The following is a 16,675-nucleotide window of genomic DNA, read 5'->3' on the forward strand; positions in this document are numbered from 1 at the left end:
TTTTGATTCTGAAGTATGGTGGAATGGGACCGCTTCGCTTCTAAGGTGTTGTTTGGTTCACGAAATATAACGTAAATGGTAATGGTTCACACTTAAATACTGGGGTAACAAGTTTGAATAAGGCAATATTTCATTTATAGTATGATATCAATTACGGTTGAACTTAAACAAACATAATTTAACGTTATTGATTTCCCAACACAATTTAACGTTATTGATTTCCCATTACGTTACCAGTACGTGAACGAACGAAACCGCACATAATGTACAGACCATCAGCGCTGCCACGCAAGCGAGCGCTTAGGACTGGATCCTGCCCAATGTCTCCATGGAGGCAACAGACTCATTGCTGTTTAACACCTCTTAATATGAAGCAGAACAGCATGTACATATTGTCAAATAAGATAATGCCAGTCAAAAGTAAGAACCGGTGAATGCAATGCATCGATCATACCCCTTATGATTCTTTCATCTCAAGATTCGAATCATGCGAAATGAGGTAACAATTACACACTAACTAATCCCATAAAATGGGATCATTCTACTGCACGCTATATACACATGAACATTACCGGTGCCTCCGTTTGCATACACAGATACACCGGAGCAGAGAGTGACAAATGGCGCAAGAAGTGCCCCAAAGGCACCATAACCACATCTGGGGGACGGGAGCTTACGCCCCCAACGATTATTGCGGACTCACAACGTGAGCCAGGGCAAACCTGCAAGATCTTGACAATACATGCTGATGCTGACACTGCACACACAATGAGGAACACGAGTCTGTCTAGTCCTTGTAGACAAGAGGCTTGTTGACCCATCTTATTCGGCAGCCACAAGCCTGCAGCATCTGGAGGAGCTCAGGGGAGAGCACGGTCTTCAGCCCGCAGAGCATCTTCAGCTTCTTCAGCCTCCCGCAGGCTGCTCGCAGAGCCATCTCAAACCCTTCTATTGAGACCCATGAGAGGTGCACCATCTTAATGTCCTGGAGGCATCGCAGGGAGCTCAGCAGGTGGCACAGGCCCAACCCCGTGACTTGGCAGTACGATATCGTAAGCTGCAAAAACAGGCACATGTTTATATGGTTCCAGCTGCTTATGAATTTGCAAGGATAAAAGCTAAACACTATCGCAAGGTTACCTGTCTAAGGTTCAAAGCATAACGAGCAAGGGCCCACAGGCCAGCGTCATCAACCGAATAGCATCGTTTCAAGTCCAGCTCTATCAGGTTCTTGCATCCGATTGCAACTGAGGAGATCCCAATGCCTGTTACGCGGACCAAGCACCTCAGTTCAAGGTTTGTGAGCTCCTCCAGGGAGCCTAGGTGACCCAAACCAGTATCAGTGATCTTGTTGCAGTAACACAAGTTCAGTAACTTAATCCTCTTGCACCCATTTGCTAAAGCTGCCAACCCATCATCAGTAATAGAGTTGCACCTGAAGCAAAGGGCATTGCAGACATGTTATTTCCATGCATATGACTAAAAAACACGATAAAGGAATAAATAAGAAGATTTGAATTACCGGTAGAGATCAAGCTCCACGAGCTTTCCACAATTCGAACTGATAAATGCAATGCCTCTGTCAGAAATACTTGAGCATAGGCCTAATTTCAATATTCGCAATTCAGAGCATTTAGCCAAGTGCTGCAATGCTGGAAAAACAAGCAATGTACAGTGATCATGCTCAATTTTAAAGAACATAATCTTTAATTAAAAAATAAACATATACACAAATGTAGTGATCACAAACCTGCATCATCTACTCCGCAGTCAGTGAGGTCTATCTCCTTAAGGTTGGGGCAACAAGTTGTAATTCGCTCTAGTCCCTTCTCATTTATCAAAGAGCATGATTCCAACCGCAAACATTCAAGCATCTTACAGTTGTCAGCTATTGAATCAAGCGCATTGTTGGTAATGAGATTGCAGCATGTGAGATCAATTGTTCTTAGGTCACTACACCGAGCTACAAGAGATGAGATTCCTCCATCAGTAACACCACTGCATTTGCTAAGCCCAATCTCAACCAATTTGTTACAGCTTTCACCAATGGCTTGAAGAAGAGAGTCCGAGACCTCAAGACCGTCGAGTTTCAGCAATGTCAAGGTTTCCTTCAGTCTTGCCAACTTGGATAGAAAACGCTGTCCTATCTCCTATCAATATAATTTCAACAAACTACAGACAGTCAGATATTTGCCACTTTTGATTACTCGATAACTCTTCATAAGGATTAGTCCATCTGAATATGTTAGCTAAACAACCATTTTGTTTCAAACACAAAAAATATGGCATATTGGATTGTACAGAAAACAAGAGTTAATGGCTGTGAGGAGTGTATAATGTGGGGAGACCAACTCACATGCAAACAATCTGCAGCATATAACTTCTGAAGAAAATTGCGACCATCTATGAGTGAAGCTAACCCCTCGGAAGTCACATGATCACATCTTGACACATCAACACTCTGAAATTGAAAAAAAGGATCAAAATTCACCATTTTTTAAAATGTAAACTTGCCAATTTTCAGATTTCAGATGACAGTAAGCAAAGTCACAATAAGGAGGCTAATAACGAAAACTGTTCAAATTTTAAATAATCAAATTGACACAATGTTGTGCATCAGCCATAAAAAATCTATGAAAGTTTAACATCCCAAGAAGTGATTACCTGCAGCGAATCGCTCCCCTTGCTCAGCAATTCCAAGCCTTCGTCATCTATACCTGAACAACAAACCATTGCCAATTCCTCAAGCCTCTCAAGTGACGAAATTGATCCAAGGGATCCATTGCCCACCTGCAACACAAGAAATATAAGCATATAGTGCAAACAAGTAGTATAATGGAATGATGCCATTATACTATCAATGAAAAAAATAAATAATGCAAGACTTGGGCCACAAATTCATTAAGCGCCCAGGCTCTTTATAGTCACACACCTAACACCTCAGTGGACGGCAAAATGTATGGATCATGATATTTCGTATGCTAAGTACAACTCTAACTTTAAACTTCCAATCTGGGGTTATCCAGTATCACAACATAATCATTTGCATGGCACAGATTGCTTTCAAAATGGGCCTATTAGGCCATTCCTCAGGCTTGTTATGTTAAAATAATGGATGTCCCTAGCTGTTACTATACAACCGCCTTTTAATCACCTTCTAATCACTACTAGTTAGCATATTGCCTGATTTTACCACAATTACATCTTCTACTCCCTCCGTCCCATAATATAAGGCGTAACCACTTTTTGTTCTTGTCCCACAATATAAGGCGTGCTCTCTCTGTGCATACGTACATCGATGCAGTGGTATAGATAGAATTAAATACATTTCTTAGTCTTTGAACCAGAGTTGGTTACGCCTTATATACTGGGACGGAGGGAGTAATCACTAGGTAGCATCACCTATCAAATACTCATTACTGTACTGATTTTTAAAACCTGGCAAAGAAAGTCCAAACAGGCCAGGTGTTACATGTAACTACTGTACACTCTAAGCTGTCACTACCTACAGACAGGAAAAGAGAAGTGAAGATGTAACCATTTCCTACAGTATGTGAATTTATTAAAAATAGCCACCAACAATATGACTCATAATGTTTGAATAGCACTTTCTCGCCGATATGCACTAGCTTCCAACTTAAGTCCGACTTCACAAGATTTATGATAATTTGCAGGTTAAAGTTGAGATTTAACATATCATGCTACCAATTCTGTACCACCACCATGTATCTGAAATTTGGTTTGTGCAGCTCTTGTTGGGTACTTGGGTATCATAATAACTAAACTGCCCAAAAATTCTTTGGACAATGGTGCTTACTTTAGGTGTGTTGCTGCATATGACATTTTCGTCATTTCTATAAACATTGTATCAATTGCTAGTCCAAACATCTACCCACAAATTACCATCTTTCATCAATCCACTACTCAAGCAATGAACGGTTCAATAACTCATACAATATAGTAATAGTAACCTTGAGGTAGGATATGTTGAGGCTGCGGAGCTCAGGGCACTTCTTGGCCAGCAGATCAATTCCAATGTCAGAGATCTCACGGCACCACTTGAGGCTGAGCTTCTCCAGCTTGGGGCACCCAACAGCCACCTTGGCGAGCCCCATGTCGGTGACGGCAAGGCATTTGTCCAGCCTCAGGTCCCTGAGCTCGGACGCCGCCGCCAACGCGGCGGCCTCGCGGTCCCCGGCGGTGACGCAGTGCGACAGGTCGACGGCCGCGAGCTTGGGGCAGGCCGCGACGAGCGCCTCGAGGCCGCGCCAGCCGACACCATTGGCCCGCGCGAGGCACACGCTGCGGAGGCCGGCGAGCCCTCCGCCGGCGTCGGCGACGGCCGCGGCGAGGGAGGCGTCGTCGAGCGAGGCGCAGGCGGAGAGGTCGAGCCGCTCGAGCGCCGGGAACGCGCGGAGCAGGCGCGGGAGCGGCTCGCGTCGGAGCACCCGAAGCGCGCGGCGGTGCGCGGCCTCGGCGCGCTCGAAGGCGCGGCTGACGAGGCGGCACGTCTTGCGGTCCCGGGGCTCCCGCAGGTGTTCCAGCACCTGGCCCAGTAGGTCCAGCGACAGGACCCCGATCCCCCCGGCGCCGGCGGCGCAGTCGAGTTTCTGCGCCTCCCGGCTCATCCCGCCGGCCGAGGAAGCGGCGATCCGTCCGCTCCCGGCGGGAAGGGAAGATGAAGAAATTGTAGCAGAATTTCGCGGCGAGGAGGTTGATTTAGGTGGGGATGAAGAGGAAGGAGAAGACGGCGACGAGGGAGTGATCGTCGGGGAGCGGAACGCGCGGTTCGGCGGGCCGGCGCGGTCGGGCAAGGGCGCAGCGCTGCTGCATGGTAGGAACAGGATCCCGCGAGTGCCGAGGGCAGCGGCGGCGGCGCGATACCGGTCCCGATCGATCCAGCCCAGCGGCGGACGTGGTGGATAAGCCGCGGGTCGGGCAGGCGGGGCGGCGGGGACTGGGACTGGGGGCAGGTACGTACGGGCTGTGGGCAGCTCGACAGGTGAGGAGAGAGAGCGAGAGGCGTGCAGGTGTGGAGGTGGAGGCGTGGCGTAGAGAGGGAGAGAGGAGGGACGGAAGAGGAGAGAGAGAGAGAGGGAGAAAGATGTGGATAGGTGATGCCGGTCGGAATACCGCCTGCCTCGGGTGAGGGTCGAAGGTGACACCTGATCAATCGCTGGTAATGCGGTGGAGAAGATGACTAAAACGCCCGGCCCTACTCTCGGACCCGCAGCAAATTTTCTTTTCTTTTTATTTGAAATGGATTAATATATACATAGCTAATTGAACTAATTATTTACTCTTACGTTACAACGGTTGGTTTCATGATTATTGTTTATGTTTAAATTATTAGTATAGGTATAATTTTTCAATATTTTAACAAATAGACATGAGTTAGAGTAATAGAAGCAAATCACTTAACATCAAACTAGCAGGGTACAGGGTTCGAATTTTCTACCTGACGTACGAAGAAACCTAAGTAAGATGCGACGAGATGGGTACCGCTAACAGTGTGTAAAATTGAATGAGACGAAAAGATACTAGATCGTGATTTAATATGGAGTAGAAAGTGTATACTGGTTTCTACTATTTTTATATTGTTTTTGTCTCTATAGTTTATAGCTATAACAGTTTAAACAATCAAATTTAATCATAAGCGAACAGAAGCGAACAGGCCCAAACGACGGTGCCACTTGCATTTCACAAATTGAAAAACTTGCATTTCACAAATTGAAAAACTGTGCAATGGGTAGGGCCAGGGGTAGCTTTTGACAGTTTGCTAGTGTAGCTGACCGGCAATGTTTCTTCTCTTTTTATTTATTTTTTTAAAAGAAGGAGAAGAAAGAACATTATCAAAAATGATAAATACTGGGAGTCATACTCTTGGTTATCGTCGCAGGAATCACATTCTGAACTAACCGATGTCATTGTATTCCTTTCATCATTTATGTCATCACGTACATGTGTCATTCTAGTACTACTATAGCTTTCACTTTTTATTTTCCATACGATCATGCTTTATTGCTTTTATAAATGTAATAAGAGCTAGTTTGGAAACTTAATCTCAGAATTAGTTTATGAGCCACACAACTAGAGGAGGTTGGAGACTTGGAGGGGCTAAAATCCTCACTCCAATTTTCTTTGAGGCCTAGTTTGGGTACTCTAGTGTTGACCCTAATCCACTTGTATTGAGGTGGATTGGGATGTAACTTAAACTAATTTACACTACAATCCACCTCAACACATGTGGATTTAACTTAAAAAGGACTTAGATAACAAGGGTAGTCTAAGTTGTGGATTTAACTTAAAAAGGACTTCCTTCTGAAGTTGCAAAGAGAATGACATTCGAAGAGCAGTTAACTAGAGAAACTTGAACAAAAGAAGGAACATCACACCAACGTACCTTCGTAGCACCCCTCTAGAGGACACTGCCTAAAATCTCGGGACGAGATTCCTTTAAGGGGGGAGGGCTGTAACACCTCAGGTGTTACCATGGCTAGAGCACACCTTGGTACTAAGGACTGTGATCACCTGTGGTAAAAACTTAAGGAGAACATAAGAACCTTGGAGACCATGTGTTAATCAAGATTGTTAATGACCTAAGAAGCATCACTCAAGCTTTTGTGCACTTACTACCTTGGGCAAGAGGGGGGAAAACCCAAGACCTCTCTTGAACCCTATCTTCCAAAACCATGGTTGAGAGGGGGAGAGAATAAGCAAGTGTGCAAACCATGAATTAATCTTTAACCAAACTTTAAGTAACTTTATAACCAGCAATTGTGGGAAGGAAATGTTGCAAAAAGACCCCTGGAGAAACCCCAAATCCATTCCTTAAGTGAAGAGAGAGCTAGAGCTCTCTAATTCTCTCTAAGTCAAAAACTACACCTACACTAAAGATCAACCGTGTTCACCTTGAAGATGGCACCAAAACCACCTATGTTCTATACCAAAAATGTGGCATACCACCTAGGGCACCCACTGAAAAAAGTTGAGCCCGAGACCTTAACGTTTGACATGCCTTGACATGGTTTTTGTCGCGAGGTGGGCAGAGTGACATACCTGATTTGGCGACCAAAGATCTCCCTACCTAGGCCATATCTGCCATGGCGACTCACGGATGAGAGACAACCCTAGGTGCGAGGAAAAGACTCGTGCCGGATTTTTGCCAAGATTCGCACGTTTGCGACTTGGGCGAGCTGTGGAACACGGGCAGAAGAAAAGCTCCACGTGTTCGACGCGCTCTGTGCACGCCAGAGCACGCTCGCGCGCGCCCCGCGTCGCGCCAAAGGCCAGCCGACGCCATGGCCCGCGCCCGCGCCTATAAAGCCCACTCAGGCGTCGACCACGCTCTTCCGCGCACGCTGAAACCTCACCGGAGCTCAACTCACCGTCGTTTGCCCGTGCACGGCGTGTCCGCGGCCACCCGAGCCCCTGCCGCCGTAGACCGGCCAACCCAGCCTTTCCCAACCCCGTCCAGCCCTCGGAGAAGACTGAGCACACCTCGGTGAAGCTCCCCGAGCGAGGAATCGAAGTCTACTTCGCCGGAGAGGCCAGTCCACGGTCGCCGGAGTTCACAACCCCACCGGAGTGCGTGGACAGGGTAATCCACTGAACCATTTTCCGATTCCTTGTACACACAGTTTCTACGTGACCCCGTGGAGCTCACCGTGCCATCGGATTGAACTAGGTCGCCGTGAATTGGCCGGCACACCAGCCGCCGACGAGGACACCCGCCTGCGCACGTGGACCGAGCGATTCCGGCCATCCCCGCCGTCGAGCCGTACATCGTTGTGACCGCCAGAGCCTCCCCGAGCCAACCCCGCCCCTCGCCGGACCTCTCTCGCCGCCGGTAAGCCGCGCCACCCTTTTCTTTCTTGCGGGTACTGTTTAAACCTAGGGAAGGACCGCGGGGGAGAAGGAAAGAAGTCTGGGGGGTTTTGTGAAATGTCCGAGACTCAAATGAATAGTAGCGCGGGGGTATAACTGAGAGAGCTAGTTTGGAAATAACCCAGGGTCCTCGGTGTAAACTGCTTTTCCAGAAAACCTTTATTAAATCTGTTTAAAAATTTAAACAGAACTTGAATAATTCATAACTTCTGTTTTATTCATCCAAATTTGGTCAAACCAATTTTGTCAGACTTTAAATAATGTAAACTGCTTAGGAAAAATATAAAACCCTTAAGTACTATAGAAAACTATAAGGTTCTGATTTAATTATTGTTTTGACCAAAAGCTAAATAATAGGGATAAAAATAGTTGCACTATTTGGCTAGGGTTAGAAAAATTTGGAGAAGTTTATATCCACCTACTGACCTGTTTAAAAATGCTAAACTTCTCTGTCCAACCCATTAAGTTAGTTTTTGCCATTTAATTTACAATATGCTTAAGGTTAAGAAAAATAGAAAATGTGATTTAAATAATAAACCAGAGGGCACCCCTATTTTTGTTAGAGTACTTATTCAATGTAGTCTACTAGAAAAATCCATTATACCCTGGTTTAGTATAAAATAAGTAGGATCCCTTTTATTTTAGGAAAATAAGGAAAACTTAGAAAAACCCTATAAAAATGACCCCAAGGTGAAAACACCCCAACCCTTGGGATAACTAATGTTTGATTATTAAGAACTTAGGAAAAATCTGAAATCTGTTGTTTGACAGTTTTCAAATAACAATGTAGTAGAAAGTGCCTTTTTGGCATTTAACTTTAGAAAATCATAACTAAATGACATCCCTTAGCTTTCGGTGATTTTTGGCACAGAAGCCTATTATTACTGTTAGATGCCAACAAAAATAACACTTAGGACAGAATTCACCCCTAATTAAGAGATGTAGTGCAAAGTGGCCCATTTTACACAACTTTTGTTATTTTTGTCTGAAGCCTAGACTTTTTATTTTAAACCTCAAATTCCTAGAACAGGCTATCATGACCAATGGCAACCCACTGTAATTTTTACAGAATTTTTGGAAAATATTAAACCACTGTCGTAGTTCAAACCTACACTGGAAACCATAAATGGAAAATAAAGAAAGGGAAAGATGAATAATAGAGAATTAGTGTCATCCTAAAACCCTTTATAACTTGTCCACTGAAATATATAGAGGCAATACCAATTCCCTATGCCTATCCCTAGCAAAACCTAAACCTAGAAGTGATAAGCATAAACCACTAAAAGCCACGTATAACCCAGAAACCCTAAATTGCTCATCAACTTAGTTTTTCTTCTTTTAGCATAATGTTAATAAATCCTGCATAATCATGACATACATGTTCATTGCATTTCGATAGACTGTAACCTTGCTGACGGAGAGTACGTCCTCGTGCCGGAGCAAAGAGCTGCTCAGGAGGTAGCCCCGGATCCAGCACCCGAGTCTGCACCAGAGGATCTGCCTGCCACAGCCTTGGAAGGCAAGCCCCGGTTTTATGCATAACCGTTATATATGCTATTTTACTGCACTTAATGTTTGTAGGCTTGTATTGTGCACTTAAGTGTAGGAGTTGACTGAAACCCTAGTTGCATGAACTCAGGATTCCTTTTGAGATGGATACTAGTATGCTAGGTCGAGTAGTGCTTTATTTAATTAGGATCTCGGTAGAAGACGAGTGATTTTTCTAGCACTCGCGCGAGATCAGGAATTAGTTGTACCCACTTTTCATATCCTATTGATAGTTGGTTGGTGGACACGGATCCATGGGGATGCGTGGTCTACGAGGTGAAATTGGAATAAGGATTAACGTGTGGATACCTGTGTCAAGCGATTGAACGTACTAAGCACGTGCCGAGAAATATGGTAAATCGGTAAGCCTAGTACCTGATTGAACCTGGCAGCAGATTGCCCTCCTCACGCGACCTGAGACGTGGTCTCCCATTCCGGTTATGGTGGGTACAAGTGCGGTCACTGCACGACGGCGGTTGGGGTCAGTGAGGCATTGTACGCCAAGGCGGTGAGCCCCTCTCTGCTGACGGGGAATCGATGGGGACGGTTGATGTGTGTGGGGACGGAGTGCCTCGCCACGTCGTGTGTTTAGGTTTACCTTGCAAGGATAAAAACTCGATTCGAATCGTCTGCTTCTCGCAGCTAATGAGACTGCTTGATCCATTGTACTACATTGAGTAACAAGTTGAGATATGATGAGTTGATATAAGATGTTGATTGCTAATAATGTTTGCTACTATGTATGAGTAGATAGTACACATTTAGCCCTAAGAGAGTCACACTTAAGTTGACAAAGTTAAAACTTGACTTATAAACTCAGCTAGTGCTTTTGGCAACCAAACCCCACAGCCAAACAACTGCATGTCTAGAGGTAGAGGAGTAGGCTCCTCACACCGGGTAAGTCTAGCTGAGTATTAGTATACTCAGCCTTGCTTGTGGCATAATTTTACAGGTTGTTTGGAGGACATGGTTGCTGGAGTGACTTGGCCGTCTGTAGGATCTAGGACACCGGCTAGAGGGGGGGGTGAATAGACGGTTTTGACTAAAAACAACAATACTAAGTAAATTTAATCAATACAACAAGAGGAATAAATTTACTAGTGTCAATAAGTAAACAATGTATGAAAGACAACTACGGAGATTGAATACTTGAAGAACAATAAGCAAAACACTAATCAATTGCAAGGCAATAAGTAATGCTAGAAGGAATAGACACCGAAATTTATCCCGTGGTATCGGTGATTTGCCGATCACCCCTAATCCACGTTGAGGTGGACTTCAAGCTCTCACTTGCTCCTCTATCAAGACACGACTTGATCTTTGAGCCAAGTGGACAAGAAATCACTCAATACCTCGATTCCACTAATGTCACCTTTGCCGCTCCGGCGAGGTAGGCGCGAACCCCTCACAATCAACACCGCGGCTTCTCCACAATCTTCTTGGAGAGCTCGACGGAGACAATCACCCGAGCCGTCTAGGAGGCGGCAACCTCCAAGAGTAACAAGCCAACGACGCTTGCTCGGTGTACCACCTAGTGCCTCAAGAATCACCAAATGATGCAAATGCACTAGGAACCCTCAATCTCTCACTAGAATGCAATCTCAAGCAAAGAGTGTGAGAGAGTGAGTTGGAGGATCACAAATGAGCTCAATGTGTGCAAGGAATGGCCAAGAGAGGTCTCACACACAAGCAACCCTTCTATTTATAGTCCCCCATCTAAAACCAACCGTTATGTGCAAAAGGGGGCAGTTCTGCGCACACGCGGACCGTCCACGCCCTAGGGCCGGACGGTCCGCCGTACACCATAACGGCTATAATGACCGTTGAAACATGTCAGAGCAGACTCAAAAAGGTGGGTCCGGACAGTCCGCCCTTCAAGGCCGGACCGTCCGCGACCTGGCAATTTCAAACACCCGAGCCTCGGATCAAACGGAGTTAATACACGCGGACCGTCCGGCTATAAATCCCGGACCGTCCGCGACCTGAGACAGTACTGTCCGGACTGGTCCCCCGGACCGTCCGTAGTACAAATCAATAAAAACACACAGTCCCTGTCCAAAAAGAGTTATACACATGCGGACCGTCCGCGCCTCACAGGCGGACCGTCCGGCTATAATTCAGGGACTGACCCGAAGCCACCTTCCTCTGGTCAGGACTGCGGACGGTCCGCAGTGCAAAAAGAACACAGAGACAACACAAATGGTCAAACCTCGGACCCTCTAGAGGATCGCGGACGGTCCGCCCCCAAGGGCCGGACAGTCCGCGTGACCAAGACTTCTCAAATCTCAAACATCCTTTTGAATGAACTTTTAACTCACTAAATGAGAAGCGCTGTTAGTCCTTATGCAAATGCAACTACTTGATGCTTTATGAGGCACTAAGTTTTACACAGATCTAAGTCATTGACCCCTCTTAATAGTACGACTATCTAGCCTACTAATCCGGTCAGGTATCTTCTCTAAACTCCTCAAGACCGGCAAAAGTAAAACCTATATTATACCTTTGCCTTCATCTGATCCACAACCAATGCGTATGACTCTTCAACATTTCAGTTCTATGTGGTCCAACCCTGCATTCTTATTTCTCCAAGAATCGTTAGTCCACAGGTAGTTGTCATTAATTACCAAAACATTATCAAAGGGGCCTAGATGATTCACAATCTCCCCCTTTTTGGTAATTGATGACAACACCACATAGTATATTAAAGAGAAGTTTAGTTTCTCCAAATCTCTCTCATACCAAAGGTATATGATAGATTTTGGAGATGAGTTTCATAGGACTTATCTTGATTTGAAGTTCTGTCCAAAAGATAGATAAATCCCAATAAAAACTCAGTATGCAAGAAAGGCTCCCCCTAAGTGTGTGCAGGATTATTTGAAGTTGAAGATATGACACACATAATATATTTGAGCTTGATGGAGACTTTCCTACAATCATGGTTATCGAGGCATACAAGAGATGATTCGTAGAATGAGCGCAGTAATTATAATCACATCTCGATTAACCACACACAGAGTAATTTGAACTAAAACATAGTTCAACCCACAGAATATTACAGATAATAGTCCACAGACATACGACATAGAGTTAATAGATCAAACCAAGTTCCAAATGCATAAGACATAAACTAAAGCGGCATGAAAAAGTAAAATGCATATGCATGATCTTAATGTCCACATAGAACCACCAACTCCCCCTGAAGGAGACGCCTGACAACTTCTCATCACAACTTCTCATCACTTCTTCTCTCCCCCTTTGGCATCAATTGCCACAAAGGAGAGGCCTTACTGATCACTCGGCGGAGGATGCATGTTGTAATAATGAGTGCTGAAGGTGTCAAACAGGGAGGAGAACTGGCCAAAGTCCTGCTGGAGCTGCTGCTGCCTCTGACTTATATCATGCAGGTTGTCAGTTGTAGAAAGATTGTCAAACTGACTGGAGAGAGCACCCATGTTATCTTGAAAACTTTGTTGCATATTATTCAGCCTTGACATGATGGGATCAGTGACATTAGTGTGAATTTGATCACGAAAGTCAGAAAATTCAGAGTTGAGCGCATCCCAGTTGCTGTCAAAGCGAGACTGCATGTCATCAAGGCGGTGATCCACATGTGACATCAGGCCATCAAAGCAAGCATCAATATGAGTCTCCAGCCCTTGCTGCATATTGTGAAAATAAGGATCAAAATATCCTGGAGCAGGCTCCCAATAGTGCTGAGGCTGAGGAGGAGGTGGAGGAGGAGGCATCTGCTGTTCCTCAACATTAGGAGCTGCTCCACCCGCATAGCCAGGGTCTTCCTCATCATCTGGGAATGGAGTGAGTGGCCTGGTGAGGAACCCTATCTCATTCTTAAAAGGCCTGAATGGAGTGTGAACAATCTCACATGGGCCCTCAAATCTTGTCTTGGATTTTATGAGAGCCATAATGTAGGGAGCATAAGCCAAGTTTTGATTCTTGTCCATCTTTAAATCATTAAGCTGCCTCATCATGAAAAGAACAATGTTCATGACCTCACCATTCATGATGTGCTGGATTATGTTCCAGAACTTATCTCGAATTTTGCTCTTATCACCACTCTTGGGAAGAATGGTGACTCTGGCAATCTTGTTGATGACAGCAGGATGATGTCTGAGTCCTGCTGTTTCTCCAAACCTCCTGGGTATACCGAGCCTGGCTGGCTCATAAAACTGCACAAAATCCTCAAAATTATCTTCAGTATAAAGATCCACCCCAGCAGAAATGGTGCCATAGTTCAGACTGTTGGCAGCGGCAAAGTCAGCAAAAGAAGCAGAATACCGCTTGAAGCCAGTCATCCATGTGATAGATTCTTCTGCAATATCAATCTCTGAGGTAGCCAAGAATTGCTTAACTGCCATTTCATTGAAATCAGTGCGCTGCCCCATAAACTGATATAACCCACATGTTTCAAATTTGGGAATGAGACCCTCCATGACTGATTGACTGAGCAAGAAGGACCAATCAATCACCTGATGCTTATGAAAATTGGTATCCACCAGGGTGCCCCAAAAGACATCAAACTGCAGCTGAGTGTGGAAAAACTGAATATTTGTATCTGATGGCAGAGCATACTGGTTCACAGTTCGTCTAGAGCAGTACTCAGCCATAGAAAATCTCCGCTTGGGGTAAGTCCATCCTTGGATATCAATGGGATAATCAGGGTGAACATGAAGAAAATCTTCAGCATCCATGGATTCAGTGCCCCCAGCTGAGGATTGGGCCTCTGAATCAGTGGTTGGTGTATAGTCATCATCATTGCCACGAGGGCGCTTGGATTTAAAGCGACCTGCAAGTTTTTTGCGGAGACCACCAAAACCACTGCAACAAGGTGACAGACATCCATAGATAAATAATTGCTACCAATCACCACTTATAAAAAGGAATGGAATGGTAATGCTCTGCCAGGGTCCGGACGGTCCGCGCTAGGGGGCCGGACTGTCCGCGCCAGAGGCCCGGACGGTCCGCGTCCACCGGGCGGACGGTCCGCGACCGACCAGGGGCGACTCCAAGAACCCTAGCCGCCACAAGAGTTCAATTTGATGTTTTTGCAGATAATACCCAGCAAAACAAGTTCAAAATTTTGCATAGCATTGATATTTGGGAGAACTATCAATCCCACCAATCAGATTTTGAAATCCACTGCTCAATTTCAGATCAGAGAAGAAACCCAAATAATCTCAAAGTTGATAAAATTTGATTAAATCCACAAGATTTGAAGATACCGTGATGAAGACATGTTGAGGGAATGTTGCTGCAAGCTGTCGGACTGTCCGCACGCAACTGCACTTCACGGCCCGCGCACACTCGACACAAGAGAGTATATGGCGAGTGGAGAGCAAGAGAGATAGAGAAAGTGAGCACAACTGGCAAGTCTGCGGGCTCTGTCCCTTTTTCTGCCCTGTCGCGGACGGTCCGCGCTGGGGCGGCGGACGGTCCGCGCCCTAAGGATCTCAGACGGTCTGCGAGGCTGCTCGGACTGTCCATTTCCTGATTCCGCGGACGGTCCGCGGTCCATGGGCGGACGGTCCGCGGCCTGACACTCATTTTTCCAACTTCTGTCCACTTTCTGATTTTGAATTCCGAATCCGAATTGGTGCTCATATATGGACATTTTGACCAAGCCAAGAGTTGGTATGCATGCATAGACATATGATGTAATTGAGTAATGCAAAATTTTTGAATTAAACTATCTAGAGCAATTAGAAATGAAAAATGCACAAATAATACCAAATAAATAGCATAAAGAACATACTTAGACCCGAGATGCAAGATGACACATGTGTGATCAACTTCAAGCCACATTTGAGATATCGATCACATTCATTTCACTTCTTAGAGAACAAAATCTTGTTTCATCCAAAGGTTTTGTAAAAATGTCTGCTAATTGATCATCGGTGCCAATGGAATAAATAGAGATGTCTCCCTTGCCAACATGATCCCTTAAAAAGTGATGCCGTATATCAATATGCTTGGTTCTTGAGTGTTGGACCGGATTGGTAGCTAATTTTACCGCACTCTCATTATCACACATAAGAGGCACATTCTTGAAAATAATTCCATAGTCCAATAAGGTTTGTTTCATCCATAATAGTTGAGCGCAACAATTTCCGGCCGATATATATTCCGCCTCGGCGGTAGATAGAGCAACCAAATTTTGTTTCTTAGAAGACCATGAAACAATAGATCTACCAAGAAATTGACAACAACCGGAGGTGCTTTTTCTATCAACTTTGCATCCCGCATAGTCCGAATCCGAATATCCAATTAATTCAAATTGAGCACCTTTGGGATACCATAGACCAATATTGGGAGTATACTTCAAATATCTTAGAATTCTTTTAGCGGCCTTCAAGTGAATCTCTCTAGGAGAAGCTTGAAATCGAGCACACATGCATACACTAAACATAACATCGGGCCTAGATGCGGTAATATAAAGCAAACTACCAATTATTGAACGATAAAGTTTTTGATCAACCATAGTACCTCCTTCATCTAAGTCTAGATGACCATTTGTTGCCATTGGAGTCTTGATAGGCTTAGCATTTTCTAAACCAAACTTCTTGAGCATGTCCTTCAAATATTTTGATTGACTTATAAAAATTCCATCTTTCAATTGTTTGATTTGAAGGCCAAGAAAGAAGCTCAATTCTCCTATCATAGACATTTCAAATTCTTTTGACATCATTTTTCCGAACTCCTCACAAAATAATTCATTAGTAGATCCAAAAATAATATCATCAACATAGATTTGACAAACAAATAAATCTTTGCCAATTCTTTTAGTGAATAGAGTAGTGTCAACCTTCCCAATTTTGAAGTCTTTGGATAGCAAGAAATCCCTAAGCCTTTCATACCAAGCGCGAGGAGCTTGCTTAAGCCCATAGAGAGCTTTAGAAAGCTTGAACACATGGTTAGGTCTTTTGGGGTCCTCAAAACCGGGAGGTTGTTCAACATACACTAGTTCACTAATCTTACCATTTAGGAAGGCGCTCTTTACATCCATTTGGTAGAGCTTGATATTGTGTGCACAAGCATAAGCAAGTAGAATCCGGATTGCTTCTAATCTTGCTACGGGAGCAAATGTCTCCCCAAAATCCAATCCTTCAATTTGAGTATATCCTTGTGCAACTAATCTTGCCTTGTTTCTTACTACCACACCATCTTCATTGTGCTTGTTGCGAAATACCCATTTTGTACCAATAACATTGTGGTTCTTTGGTCT

General features: G+C 44.7%; 1 protein-coding gene across 1 annotated transcript; it reads right to left on the reverse strand.

Moving 5' to 3' along the window:
- Positions 1-421: 421 nt before the first annotated feature.
- Positions 422-5,136, reverse strand: LOC103640946 (F-box/LRR-repeat protein 3). Its single transcript, XM_008664387.3, has 7 exons — positions 3,972-5,136; positions 2,665-2,790; positions 2,357-2,461; positions 1,751-2,150; positions 1,523-1,652; positions 1,141-1,435; positions 422-1,057 (listed from the first exon to the last, which is right to left on the reverse strand). The coding sequence occupies exons 1-7, from the start codon at positions 4,626-4,628 to the stop codon at positions 788-790; spliced, it is 1,983 nt and encodes a 660-aa protein (XP_008662609.1). The 5' UTR covers positions 4,629-5,136; the 3' UTR covers positions 422-787.
- Positions 5,137-16,675: the final 11,539 nt, after the last annotated feature.

This window comes from Zea mays, chromosome 10, assembly GCF_902167145.1.
Source record: "Zea mays cultivar B73 chromosome 10, Zm-B73-REFERENCE-NAM-5.0, whole genome shotgun sequence".
NCBI classification, from domain to species: domain Eukaryota; kingdom Viridiplantae; phylum Streptophyta; class Magnoliopsida; order Poales; family Poaceae; genus Zea; species Zea mays.